Source organism: Pholcus phalangioides, unplaced genomic scaffold, assembly GCF_987345545.1.
Source record: "Pholcus phalangioides strain wild (caught in Gottingen) unplaced genomic scaffold, Ppha-v1.0 ptg000024l_1, whole genome shotgun sequence".
NCBI classification, from domain to species: domain Eukaryota; kingdom Metazoa; phylum Arthropoda; class Arachnida; order Araneae; family Pholcidae; genus Pholcus; species Pholcus phalangioides.
In genome coordinates, this window is record NW_028301616.1 from 30,236,280 (window position 1) to 30,251,742 (window position 15,463).

The following is a 15,463-nucleotide window of genomic DNA, read 5'->3' on the forward strand; positions in this document are numbered from 1 at the left end:
TGTCACCCATGCGGCCGCACGGGATGCCGCTCTTCTTTTCATTGGCTACGTGTGATCGGTAAAAGATGGATGTCTTCACGCAGCGCTCGCTCTAACAGGGGTGCAAAATCTGAGGACAGGGCGAAAAAATCTCCGTCCACAAAAAAGGGGGGGTGGCAAAAATGAGTCCCACGTAAGGGTATAGATTTATTCTCGAGCCGTCCCAGCTGGAAGAGCTTCCTCAGATTACTGGTACCCCCCATTGTTCGTTCAAAATTTTGAGTTGGGGAGCTAAAATGAGCACTTGCCCGAGCGATTGGGTAAAATTTCCTTTTGTAGCCCTGCTTAACGACATGTTTCAGATGCGACCGCATGCTTTTTAAGGCCTCCACACTTGCAGCAATAGCAGTGGTTGTTACTATTATATATTTTGTTTTGTAATATTCAATAGTAGATTTATAAAAATCTTCAGACACATTCATTCGTCTCGCGGAAGGGCCCCCTAGATTAGGGACAGCTCTAGTCCAGTGCGATCCGTGCGGCCACACGAGACGCCATAGGCGTAAACTCGTGTCCGGTCACGACCACCTAGATAACCGATATAAGGTTATATAGGAGGTCGTGGTCCGGTACGTGGACCCACTTTCCCCCCAAATGTTCCATCATCTCTATAGCACATATAGAAATATTGGGTTTGAGCCTTCCAACAAAATTTCCAATAACTTCACGTCTAACGTCCATACGGGGTGCCACAGTAAAAGGGATGGAAAATCAAGAATGAAAGATGGAAAAAAATGATTGCAGAAATTTTTTTTTAATGTTCTGAAATTTGAAACTACGAATGTATTGGATAGAATGATTCGCAGAAGAGACTGATTTTTGGTATATTTCATCTACGTAACTGGAAAAACCGCAGTGAGTTTCTAGGGTCGTTTTACAGGTTTCCACAAGAGGGGTTACGATGCCTTGCACGGGTGAGATTTTGTCTCGAACCACGTCTGCCATGGATTACTTTCGAACAGGGCCGAGTATCTGATAAAGAGCAATCTTGATTCTGACTTCAACTGCCTTAACAAAACCACCTCTTCATAGTTTACGTAGCATCCATTCATACAAATTTAACTGAAATTTTAACTCAAATGTGTGTGTGCGTGCTCAATTTTTTTTCGAGCTGATAATTTCTTTCATACTTAATGACACGTATTTTGAATGCCGGAAAAATCATTTTAAAAATCTATTTCGAATTATACTGCTTATACCAACACCCAGGCCCGCAACTAGGAAGGAGCAGGCGGGTCTTGCGCCCCGGGCACTGGATGAAAGGGAGCACCTAATGCACCATTTAACTGCTTCTTCTACATTACATGTGAGTGCCAAAATTCGTTCTTGTCCCGATTGAAAAAAAGTGTCTAGTTGCGGCCATGCCAACACCACACTAAAGATATTTCTAGTGTGGTGTCGCTTATACAGGGTCTCAAAGAGGACGTACAGAGCCTCAAAAATCGCATGTAAAATAAATGTATAAAAGTAATATTACTTTCCAAATATATATAAGTATCTTCTTCGTGATTCAAGCTATAATAAGAAATAAAATTTGGATTGCAAAGTTCAAGGTAAAAAAGAAAAGAAATGCAAACAAAACATTTAAACAAATTAGCGAAATCCCAGCCACACATGCTCTGCAACATAGAGTTGTTGTCGTTTATTAGGACATCTAACAGCAAATTCAAAATATATATAAAAATGGAAAAACATATAACCTCACCCCCCCCCCTTGTGTGCAAAGCGATTCTGAATTTTTATCGTCAAACTGCTGCAGTAATTAACGCTGGAAGAACACTTTGCACGTGTGCAAACCTACACATTTAAGGGTATAATTTAATTGATTTAAATTAAAATTTTGATGTAATTGAAAATTTTGAACGATGGTTTTGCAAATATCTTTGAATTTTGATTAATAAGTAACTTGTTTATGCTTTATGTATATATGTTACGTGAATACTGTACAGCAGCGTTTCTCAACCTATGGTCCACGACATAGGTAGTCCGCAGGAGGATTTGATAAAATTATTAACCGTTGTATTTGATGAGAATAATATCCATATGGGTTCAAATAAAATTGTACATTCATACTTAGGTTCACCATCGAGGAGAATGCAGAAGTTGCGATTCTAAATACAAATAATTTAATAATAAATCAATCAATTTTGCCGAAAATTGCAATTTATCGCTTTTTAATGCAATATGCTAATTACTGCTAAAATTGCTGAAGCATGTGGAAATAAAGGGCGCAACAGGTCGCAGAAACAAAAATGTATTTCACAAAAAAAAATTCAAATGATCTAATGACCATATTTCATTAAGAAAAATAAAACTCTTTAAACTGGGATCTTAAATAATAATTCGTACAATATGCGGGACATCACCAATTGTCATCAAAAACCTTGTCAGAGGTAGGCACAATCATAATTAAAATTCCAAAAAAACAAAATTTTGAATAAAACGTTAAACTGTTAAATATGAGATGAGTATTTAGAATTTTTTCCACAATTATCATAATATAGGCTTATACAGTGAAACTTCGATATAACGATACTTTCCGGACCAAGAAAAAATATCGTTTCAGAGGGATTAATCATTATATCGAGAGGTAGCAGTTTAACTTTAGCGTATAGACTTTTCCAAACAAGATTTGAAAAAATATCGTTGTATAGGGATTTATCTCTCTCGTTGTACCAAGTAACCGTTGTAGCGATGTTTCACTGTATTATAAAAACGCTGTATATTCACGACTTTAGTTAATTTTTTTTTCAAATTCAAATAAGTATCGTTGAAAAAACGAGACAAATGTATAAAAAAGATCGAAACAACGGAAATTACAAAAATGTCCCGTAATACGGGACAAAAGTGGTCCGTCAAATTATTTCAGACATTTTACTGGCCCTTGTTTATAGAAAGGTTGAGAAACACTGCGTATACAGCATAGGCACCAATAAGAAAAAGATATGCATAGTACGCCTACAATATTTTTATGTTCAAATCGATCCACTATTGCTTACGGCTTACGTGTGTGTTGTCATAGGCGGATGCAGAGGGAGGGTGAGGAGGGATATCTCCTCTCCCTCCTCCGTACAGTAGAAAATTTGTATTATTGGCAGAGGTGGGAGGGCGGGAAATGGGCATTCGCCCCCTTTCCCCGTTCGAGGAGTCTGTATCCATTTATGCGTGTTGTTACAGTAAAAACAGAACGAATTTTTAAATAACGGCCCTAATAATGGATTAAGAAATGCAGCAATTTCAATCGATCACTCTCTCAATCACAAAATGGTTTCTTTCCCAAAACGGTTTCTTTCAACAACAATGCAGTAACAAAGCCGTCTGCAAACAATAAAACTGTAATGCTGTTTTCAAACAGGAATTATAGAAACTTTTCTCCCCCCCCCCCCCGCATTATTATGGGAACAACAATGCTTTTGCATGTTTAAGTTTTTAAAAATCATAATCTGGTAACAATAGCTTTTTCAAACAATACCTGAAATGTTTTCTAGTTTATGAATTTTTTTTTTTTTTTTTGTTATATCATTTGAATAGAAATGCGCACGACAGCATGAAAGATTACGCTGAAAGTATGTCAAGGGGGAGAAAAAAGAAAATCAAATGTTACAAGACTGTCAAAATATGATGATAAAATATCCAAATAAATGGTGAACATTTAACACAAAGTAAATTCACAAAGTAATAACGATTTGTGGAAAAACTTTTTTTTTCAAAGCATAGCATATTCAGTTGTTCACTGTATCTGAAAAAAAAATTGACTTGAAAAAAATAAAGATGATTGCTTAGAACAGACGCATCATCACTCGAAAGGTTGAAATTCATGGGGGGGAAACGTGTACAGTGATACCTCGCGCATCGTGGGCTAAATTTTAGCGCCAATTATCATCAGAATTACTGTTACTCGAGCCCAATACACTCATGTCCAAACTCGGAATCTTTCCCAAATGTATCTCCACTTTTCTTTCAGAAGGTTTTCGAACCAGTTCCATGGAATGTAAAATTCATATAAAATTCAAATAATATAGAAAATGCATTGTAAAAAAAAAGAAGGAACCTATGCTTTCAGAGTACGCATTCTTTCAGTGCAAGACATAGCATCAGACTGAACAGTCTGGCCATTCTAGGTACTTATCTTTACCATCTGCATGTATCAGACACAAAAATGAGCTGACAAAATCACAAATGTGGAATGGGGCACCTACGAACTCAACTGGGTTATGTCAACACCAGCTTTAATAGACTATTAATTTAGCAATGATATACTCCAGCAGGGCCACAACTAGATGCGTTGTCAGCTGAGGCAAGCACATACTGTGGAGCCCTATAGTAGTGTTGAGCTCAAATTCAAGAAAGGCTAGACCAAAGGGGGCTCAAATCCCCTTTGGTCCAGCGCCCGGGGCATCAAAGCCCACCTGCTACCCCTACCCCCAGTTGCGGTTCTGTACCCCAATACCTTATCTCCATGTAAATATTCTAATTTATCCAATTTTGGAGCTGTTCACTTTAGTCTTTGGTCAATTTTTGCCTTTTTCATAGTACTCCTTTACATAGGCGGATACGGGGTAATTCTTACATAATTTTATGACAATTTAATGAAAGAAATGATTTCAAAATTATTGAAAAGGTAGAATATATGAATCAAATAATTTCACAATTGTTGAACATTCAGAATTAATGATAGAAATATTTTCAAAATTAACGATAAAAGTATTTTCAAAATTAACGATAAAAGTATTTTCAAAATTAACGATAAAAGTATTTTCAAAATTAACGATAAAAGTATTTTCAAAATTAACGATAAAAGTATTTTCAAAATTAACGATAAAAGTATTTTCAAAATTAATGATAAAAGTATTTTCAAAATTAATGATAGAAATATTTTCAGAATTATTGTAAGAAAAGATTTCAGAACAAATGAAAATTCAGAAAGAATGGGAATTTCAGAATTAGTGGAAATTCAGAGATGATGAAAAATTTAGAACCAATGTAAAAAAAAAATAATTTCAGAGTATTGAAAATTAAGAATTATTGAAAGGAAGAAATAATTTCAGAAAAAATTAAAATTTTCAGAATTATTGAAAAAAAGAAATAGTAATTCCAGAAAAAATGAATCTGACTACCCGTTAATACGTCACTGCCTGACCTAACAGAGTATTTAATTGTAGTCCTTATGCTGAAATATTTGAATGAGACATAGACATTTTTTTTGCCCACTAGTCCCTTTTTCGAAAAAGGGTAAGAGGAACGAAGTTCCTAAAGTAGGACGATATAAACAGCGCTCAGAAAAATTAGAAGAGAACGTCCAAAAGAAAAACACACAGTTACATATACACACATACATGCAGCTACAAGGGAGTAACTTAATTGGTCCAATCTATTTTATGTGCGCGCGTGTCTTGAGTGGTGTTTTTCTCTTTCTCTTCGAAACATTCGAAAGTCGGCCATTCGTAGGACGATACATATTATATTATATGCAGGACACAGAGCCCTCATAAGACGAATTCACTCTGACCTAGAGCGGCAAACATCTTTGATCAGGCTCTGATAAGACGAATTAAAATAACTCTCCATCTTATCGGTGGAGTAGGAAATCCTAGAAACAACTTTCGTAACTTTCCTTAATTTAATGAGGGAGGGGGCATCTCTCGTTAAATGAGAGAAACGATAACATCCGCATCTTTCGACAGCGATGTCTCTTTTTTTTTTTTTCGTCAGACACTCATAAATTGTATTCTTCAAAGAATATGTGAATGGCAACATTCTTCCAAAAAGTTCTGGAGAATATTTTTATGCTTGTGATCACTTGTGGCATCCTAATAGTAGAGGAGAGAAGAAAAATCTAATTGTGTGCTTTGATTGCTCCCACGCACACAGCCAAATAAAAAACTCAATGTACATTCATGTATGATAATTATTCACACACACACACAGTCTGTTCTCTGTTTTTCTCACAAACCAACCCCTGTAATGGGAAGTTGGGTTAGAAATAAGTTCAGTTTTAAAATACTGTAGCTATACATGTAGGCTACATGGCGTACGGTTTCTCCCCCCCCCCCCCCTTTTCAGAAACTTGTGCTATGATTTGGATTGTGATGTATGGGATGTATTCAAAAATGTTTTTTGTTTTATGTTGTTTTTTGTTGATGAAGAGTTGATATTATTGACAAGTAAAGTTGATCAAACTAAAGAAGAAAAAAATAAAATATTTTTTTCTCTTTCTACCTCATAATGATTGGTACAATCATCATCAAAATATCGTTAGAGGCAGGTGAGAACTAAAGAAAAATATATACTCGTATATACAGAAAACGTAATACACATGATATAAAAAACACACCAGAAGAGTGGAAGGTGTTTCGCATCATTGACATACACACTTTTTGTGAACGAATGAACTTTTGACACCTCCAGGTAATCATATTTCAATCAATTTTTTATGAAGTGTATATCATGAAAAAAAATGACTAAAGAAGCAACATTCAATCAAACTTCAGAATACTGTCGAGTCCCGTTTTAACGAATACCGTTATAGCGAAAATCTCGTTTTAACGAAGATTGTTTCTAATTCCCCAGATAAGTCTACATAGGAACAATGCAAAAACCTGGAATTCCTTTTTGACGGAATTTCGTAATGACGAAGTGATTTCTCCGGTCTCGTGGAGTTTTTTATAACGACATTCGACTGTACACTTGAACATTTTATACTATTACAAGCCCATAAATTTCATGTCGTAAACCTCTGTGGAATTTCTAACGCTCATGCATGTGTAGTTCTAACATTTTCATGGTGTCAGAGTTATGCTCTTGTTTCGTGTACTACTATGTCACCACACACCAACGCCGGCCATATCGCTATACGCAATTTACTTCCGTTAACAAGTTGGGTTGGAAATGAAAGCGCTATCTATCTATCGATGGTTGCCTCAAGCTCATTAGGAAAAATATTTTGTTATCTATATTTTCCCCCAGGAACGAACTTGGGACCTGACGGCAACCTTCAGTAGACGAGCATCTTACCACCACGCCACTCGGTATTACTGGTGCTGCCATCTGCCATGCATATTTTGAAGCAAAAATGGCTAATGTCTAATTTTCCATATTATGTAAGTATCGTGTTGAAGGTCTGCCTGCTGCCTATGGAGAGAATTTTTCAAATGCGCGATCCCCGAGTAGCATTCTCTCCTCGAAGCTAGAAAACCGTAGAAAACAGCTTCAGCCGACCACCACTGTGCCGCCAATGGGGTTTGAACCTGGACCTTCGTGATGCGATTTAAGCACGATGCCCACACGACCGCACAGTCACAGAACCTTTTTTTTACCACCACCCTCTTGAAGTGTCGCTGAATTTTATGCACTGTCATAGTTTTTGTTTGTCTCGTATGGAAGATAGGGCAACTAACGTTAATACCGCCCTAATATAAAAACACCAATTTTATACTCTACCCTGATTTTTCGGCCCTTTCGTGGGAAAATTTCATAATCTTCGCATATCGAACAATTGAACACATGTCTGAACAAAATATTTTTTGTATTTTGACTCTCGACGCATAAAGTCAGTTTTGTCACCTATTGTATAGTTGGATTCAATTTTAGTTCAAACAAATATTTCCCTCTTCTTAAAAAGAGGTATAAACACGTCAGTGGTATCATAACGTTATGAGTCTATACGAGACATCCAGAAACGCTCACACTGAAAAGAAAAATTAATTGATATATTCAGGTTAGACAAATAGCATTTGTGAAAACACGTGGGATTCCTAGAACAACACTTAATGAATTTTTTTAGCATCTCGAGATCAGGTTGAAAATTGTGACCAGCAACAAAGGAAACCACGACATGGCACAAATTATAAGGAAGTGTGTGGATCTTCGTTTACTTGGCTCAAATACGCTGAGGCTCGTGTTATACTGATTCTTGAAAACATTTCGAGAAATGAGGCTTCAGAAATTGCTGCTGAATTTTTCCCTCTCTCAAAATCACAATCACGATATTTGTTTGCTGTTTTCTCATCTGAATTTCGGTATTTCTTTATTAACATTACTCTGCGTTCGTCACTTTTTCAGGTTCTCCAAGGATGACGGTATAAAGAGGTTCCATTATGTAATCGGTTTGGGATTCTTCCATTAAACATAGTATTTACCATATTTATGAGCGTAGCCTACAAAACACGAAACGTCTGTTATTGTGTTTTCCCTATGCGTGTGGTTTTTGTTTTTACTCGAAGGGACAAAATTATTAAGGTACATATTAGTTTTTGCGAACAAAAATCTTTCAATTCAAAATTTTGTTTTAGTCCCTATTTACTCAAGGTGTAAGTTAATTAATAGCAATTTAAAAAATTATTAAACTGCTCTTATACAGTAAAATCCGTCTTCAATAGTCTGTATTAAGCGGAAACCTGTTTTTAACGGGAAAAGATCGTGCTCCCGTGATTTCAATGCCAAAATACACATTAACAATCCTGGATTAAACGGAACCTGTCTAACGCGGAAATGGGAAAGAAAATTTTACCATTGTAACGGAAAATTTCACACAAACACTTCGACTGTTTCGCGACCAATTGACCAAAGTATCATACAAAATATTAGTTCTTCTATCGAAATTTTTAATGCGATGACTGCTTGCCAATGCGAGTTCTACTTCACCCACCCTTAGATTTGTAAAAACCGTTACCGTACTTGATGCTGTGGTTTTTGAAAAGCCACATGTAGTGAAACAGTTGTTTTCTGAAATTGTAACAAAATTTTTCGGTAAAACAAGCATAGGAGAAATCAGTGTAATGGTTAGATTTCCAAATGATTAGATTTCATTTGGATGATTTCATTTCAGATGTTTTGGATAATGTTAGATTTCCAAAACAAGCTTTTTATAAGAGAAATCAGTGTAATGGTTAGATTTCCAAATGATATACAATGACTTAACAAAATTGTGTGCAAGCTGCTTTCCATGATAGCAATAGAGCAGGGCCGGAATTAGAGGGAGGAGAAAGAGGGCGCAATTGCTCGAGCGGCAAAAAATAATTGTCCATGGGAAAATCATCGAATTTTACAGTGATCGGGCAGCGAAATTATATTGCGCCCCCCCCCCCCACAAAAATCTTAGTAGCGGCCTTCGTGCTGAGGATTACATAAATATAGACGACGATGTACCTGACACAACAAATATTGACACCTTCATTGAAAATTTCAGAGAAAGTCAAAAAGAACGTAAATGTAGTCATTTCTGATGAACAGTGTGGGGTGAAGTTTCATACAGATGCTGTGAAATCCTAAATATTTAGTAATTATAGAGTAAATAATGTACATAATTTTGTGTACATTTAAATTAATTAGTTTATTTTCAAGTTATTTATTTTTATTATACTGTACTTCAATTACATACGAGACCGTTACATAATTTCACACATTATCTCAATTGAACCTCCATTAAGCGGAAACCTGTGTTCAACGGAAAAAAATCTCGGTCCCTTTCGATTCCGTTGAAGACATATTTTACTGTATATGCTTTTTCCTTAAAATTCCTTCTAAGATTATTATTTCGTATAGACTGCACAGTGTGTATTTTAGTTCCTTTTTCTGTGTATTCAGCAGCAGCTGCTCAAGTAACAACGGATGAGCACTATAAAGAGTGCATTTTTTTTGGGAAAAGGTCGATAAACCCGCTTTGAAGTTTTCAAATACATCGCGGAAGTTCCATAGAAAATAAAAGTAAACAAAAATGCAAAAGCGGCAGGGCTTAATGCAAAGAAGGAAAACGTGCAGAGGAAAAACCTCGATTATCCCACGTAATTGGGACGAATATACATTGGTAAATCGAAAGGGTCATATTATGCATAAAACAGTCCTGAAGACAAAATATGGCCATTCTTTTCTTTACAGATGTATCACGAGATTTTTTCAGCAACATTATTTATGATGCATTAGGTACATATAACTACGATACGGAGATGAATTCTGGAAGAAAAAATTCTTTATGTCCCTTCGGGGAATCAAACTACTGCACTCCGCAATCTGGGCGAGCGTGCTAGACCACTACGCTACAGAAGCACTGATATTTCAATTCCTTAGATCATACGTGAACTTTGAACGGGATTGTGCAGCGAACAGAGTTCTGACGCTACGTCAGAATGTGACGACACATCATTCGCAATATAGGCACTGCTTCCAACATGCGATTCCTGAAAAGCTTTTTTGCTGCTCCTTTGTCCTTGTAAACTCGCTTCGTTTCCGTTTTAATTGTTAAGAGAATTTTCGGACTTTGATGACAATTTTCACATTACTAGGTGAAGGAATTACCAATAATAAAACCGACGCCGGTTAACGAAGCTGCAGATAAACGGGAGTTGGAAAATCGAGGTTTTATTTTAATAAAACTGTACTATGTATTCAGGGTCGTAACTAGAGGAGGGGGGCAGGGAACAACTCTTCCGGGCGGTAAAATTTAGGGGGTGTCATTTTTAGGTGGAAACAAATAAAACCATTACAAAATTATTGAATTTTAAAGCTGTGGGGGACTTCAAAATAATGTTTCCTCGGGCGACTGAATCATGTTTGCCCCGGACGGCGAAAATTCTAGTTACGGCCCTGACGTATTTGTACGGACGGAAAAATGCTAGAATAACACAGGTCGGTGTGGGTGTAAAATCTGTGAGAAAACCATAATGATGGGGGGATATCTTGAGCTGGTTTAATTATGCCCCTCCCGTACCAGATACATTCTCGTTTCTTGTTTCGTAGACAATAATTTGCATTGCATCATATTAATTACCATTATTCACGATCTCAGTCCCAAAAACTATTGAGTAAACCCATTGGTACAAAACACAGAGTAACTACAAGGAAAAAAAAATTCAACTTACCGTTTGAAGAATTTTATCCTTTTCCTCGAGTCGTGAATTAGACTGAAGTAACTCTTCTTGAACTCGGTCTAGATCAGATTCGATGTTGCGGATGGTTTTTTGATAAGACCTAACCTCCTCCTCTGCCTGGAAAATTAGAAATAAAATATATTTCAACACAATATATTCGAATAACTGAATACGTTTCAGATTATACGTTCAAAACGAGATTTTCATTGAGTAGACTAAAGTACATCTGGGATGTAATAAATGCATTTGTCCCATAAAAAATGTATTTATGCCTTGAAAAAAACTGAAAATATGCCTTAAAAACCTAAAAATCAGCTTTAATAAAATAGGCTGACCATATTTTCTCGAGAGAAATACGGGAAATATTACAGGAAATCGCCAATCACTGTCAAAAATGATGCCAAAGGTACACAAATAAAATTGCCAATAGTTGCTAATGTCACCGAAAAACTGTCTATCATTGCCAAAAACGATATTAAAGGTAAGTGAAATTGACAATTATTGCCAAAATCGCTAATTGCGGGAAGTGAAGCTAAAGGAGTTCATTGTTATGCTGAAATATGCAAAATAATACCCCATAATATGAAAAAATGTCTATGAAGATGATGAAAAATGCCCTAAAATTACTGAAGATCGTAAAAAATTCCCTCAAAATTACTGAATATCATGAAGAAATGCCTAAAAATTACTGAAAAGCATGAAAAAATGCTCTATCGCGTAACAAATAGCGAAACATGCAGAATGCACAAAATATATGTAAAATCATATAAATCCTAGTCCTACTTACTATGATTAATAAGCATAATTAACAGATTATATCTCAAAAGTCTGAATTTCTTAGTGCGCGCTGTAGACCATAGTTTCCCAAACTTTTTGTCCCATCGCCCCATTCTTCAGAAATTTTTTTCTTTCATCGCCCCTCAACACAAGCTAACCCATAAGATCCTATGTTATACCCATAGCTTCTATGGCCCCTCTGGACCATTCCATCGCTCCCCGGGGGGGGGGAGTGCTATATTGCCCACTTTGGGAAACACTGCTGTAGACCATCCGCTGCTCTTCATATGAAGTCATTTTTCCACGGAATGTCAATTGCCATGTGTAGGTTTCACGGTACTTGTCTAAATGCCTGATTATGAAATCGATATAAATGTCAATTCCTACTGAACTGTTGCTATTTAAATAACAATGGCAAGAATATTCGTCACTGAAGAGGAATTTGATTGTTTTTCCTTTTTTTTGCGAGAAAGCAGCATATTGCATGAATCGATCGATGTTACAATTTATTGTAGTATTCATTAAAGGATAAGAGAATGTACGAATTATTTCAGTTCTCGGAAAACATCAAAGTCAAACACCGAGAAAACAAATGGCCCTTCCTAAGCTGGTAATAAAGATAATAATTATTATTACACGAAGAGAGCGCTAACTTGCTCCCGCACGCATAGTGTATATGTAAGGGAAAGAAAAGATGCACAATTTCTTCTACTTCTCAAATGAAGAAAAATGTATCATGTGATCACACGTGTTCTAATAGAAAGTCTTCTCCTGTCCTTGAACTTGCTTTTTTTTGTTCTCGTCTCTCAATGTGATATCTCTATATCACACGAAATCATCTCTAGGCTCTCTCTCGGAGATGATGCTTCGAAATGCATTGTCCGTTCTAACTAGAAAAAAAAATCATTTTTGAGAAAGATTCAAAGCTCTCGCCCTATGTTATTTATCAAACGGCTAAACCAACGTATCCTGACAAAAGGTCTATTTATTTTTTTGTTATTGTTATCATTTGTATGTATCCCCGTTGTTTCCGGTCAACCATGACTCGGTCGAGTGAATAAACTACCATCGTCACCGCACGAGCGGACGAATAAATTCGACCGACCACCACCACCCTATATGACTAAAATAAAACCATCGTTGGTGCCACCCATTGCTTCAAGGCCACACGTTCAACAAGCTTTACGATTCATTCGTTATACTCACGCGTGTGCGTGCGTGCGTATTAACGGTGACTCTAGCCTAAGCATCTTCAACCTGCTACTTGCGAGCATCGCAGTGTTGACAGAAGTGCCCAAGAATGTTCGATACTTTACGCACGATTTCACACCAGTGAGGCATTGACGTACTCCCCAACTAAATGTTCCATATGAGCTAGGCCCTCTTCCACACGAAGACACATAGCTCGATTTCTAGGTGGCCTGGGGATCAGAAGACTTGGAGAATACTACTACATACTTAACCGTACATGCATCACGGAGACTGAACGGCTAGAGTCATGGCCCCCACAAGGGGTGGGCTGACAAGGCTCCAGCCCCGGGGCAATTTTAACATTTTTTTTTCTGCTTTTTCACGCTATAAATTCATCATAAAAGGGCCCCCCCGTGAAAGTCTTGTCGGATGCCCTGCATAAGATCCCAGCCTAGGGGCCATGTCTAGAGTTGCCTGTTCTCCCTCACGGTTCTTTTAAGAAAATGCCACAGTAATTTCAGTTTGAACAGGACTAGGCAGCACCCAGCCCTATAATGAGTATAACTGGTGTAATAAAATATTAGAATTCCCTGGAATGGAAGTATACCATTTTCACTTTTGGGGGGTCGCTGAAAAAGAGAAGCAAGTTTGACCGTTTTCTTCGTATTGGTGGACAGTGGCATTGCCCCCAATTGCTTACGTAAAATCACTGAAAAGGCAGTTGAAAGCCATCAGTGTGTCAGCGTCGTCTACCATTCATTCCCATCATTCCATCTAGAACTCTTCTCAATCACTTTCTCATATCTTCGCGCCCTTTTTACATTCTTGTTTTGAAACCCATCGTATAGATAAGATCTCTTCTCTGTGCTGCTCATAATCTCCGTGAGATGGTGCAAAATGACTTCAAATAAAATACAAGTAAAAGAAAGGTTTTTTCTTCTAACTAAGTTTGAGAGAGAGAAGCTATAAAAATACTAGATAGAGGTGAAACAATTTAAAATGTTGCAAATACAGTAAGTATGCTAGTACTGCTTTCGCTTGTCTTTTTTCTAATTAAAACCAGTACTTAAAGCATTTATTTCGGATAATTCGTGTTTTTTATTAATCCGAGGTGGCCTCGGTCCCGCCTACCTCGGATTATCGAGGCTACTGACTAATCATCAATTCGGCCATGCAAAACGAGCATCTGCTTACACGACAAAATCTCACAAATTTAGGGTATGCTAATCTCAAATCTTGGAAAAAACCAATAATTAATATAACACCTCTTCAATCACACGCGAGCAAGAGCTCTGATTGGCCGTCCAGCTAGATTGTGAGAAATGGTTTCAGACATCCTTTTCCCATGAGTCAAAGAAAGCAACAGCTACATAGATAGATAAAGATAAGAATAAAATGGGTAAAGGGAAGTCTCATCTACGAAGTGAGTGAAAATGCCCATGTTCTGTCTATCAACTTGAACATCTTGAATACATTAATAACAACTACACATTTTTTCCTTTCATTTTTTTATCAATATCAAACGCTGCCATCTACGGAAGGGGGGGGGGGGTCACGTTGAACAAATAAAACTCAAGGATGTTTCAAACAACTTTTTCTTTCGGAAGAAAGCTATGAGCACTAGAGGGGGAAAAAATATAAGCGGGTTTTTTATTTTAAATACATAAATAAAATGAAAAAAAAATTAATAATAATTGGCAATCATTGTTTTTCGACCGGTCCGTTGGCCACGGGAAACGAACCGGTCACAGTTATACTACAGCCCCTTTAACCCACTCACTTCTTTATCAAGGCGAGATATGCCAGATATTTTAATGATATAAATATATGTGTGCATGTATGTATGTATTCGAAAGGGAGGGTAAGAAGAAGTTTTTTTTCGGACGTCACGGAATTGACTAACCCAACGGTTTCTGCAAAGGCACGCTTTCGTGCTTCCTTCGCCTACTTGAGGTTTCCGCCCGCCCCTCTACATTCCACTCGACTAGGACGCATAAATGTCTTAAGATATGAATTTATATTATACATATATACAGAGAAGTTATTATATTCTAGTTTTCTCCCTCCACTTCTCTATCCATAAAGTTTGCCCACAATCTTTGCTGTGCATGGATGGCTGCGACCCGCAAACAAAAACCGCTTTCACACGATAGTCTGACCGACTTTTAATACTCTTTTTCTCTCTCTCTTCAAGTAAGACGTTGACTGCTTTTTACCATCTTGACGCACATGGTCCGAGCGCAATGGACGTATAGAGTTTCTTTGATATCATTTTTTTTCCACGCTCAAGCGCCTCTCTCGAGCTCTTCTCTTTCCTTCTCAGCTTCCCTCAAGTGCCATCGAGTAAAAATTTGGCTTCAACCAATCAGCTGGAAGATGCAAGATTCATCCGGATGATGAGATGGATAAAAAAAAAAAAAAAAAAAAACATCATTTTGGCTTATCTGTGTTCTGGCTGATACAAAAATGGTTTTTTTTGTAATCCACTCTACGTTTACGTTAAAAATCTGGCGTTGTTTATTCTAGTAGAGCAATGCTAATTCAGAGCAATGCTAATTCTATGCCAAGAACTGGCTGAATGCACATATCAC

At 37.0% G+C, this 15,463-nt stretch overlaps 1 protein-coding gene across 2 annotated transcripts in view; it reads right to left on the minus strand.

Annotated features, from left to right (window-relative positions):
- Window positions 1-15,463, minus strand: part of LOC149069204 (tropomyosin-like) — a 53,238-nt gene that overhangs the window by 24,544 nt on the left and 13,231 nt on the right. For both annotated transcript variants that reach the window (XM_089251127.1, XM_089251128.1), the window contains exon 2: window positions 10,896-11,021. In XM_089251127.1, the coding sequence (XP_089107253.1) occupies window positions 10,896-11,021 (126 nt within the window). The remainder of the gene's footprint in view (window positions 1-10,895; window positions 11,022-15,463) is intronic.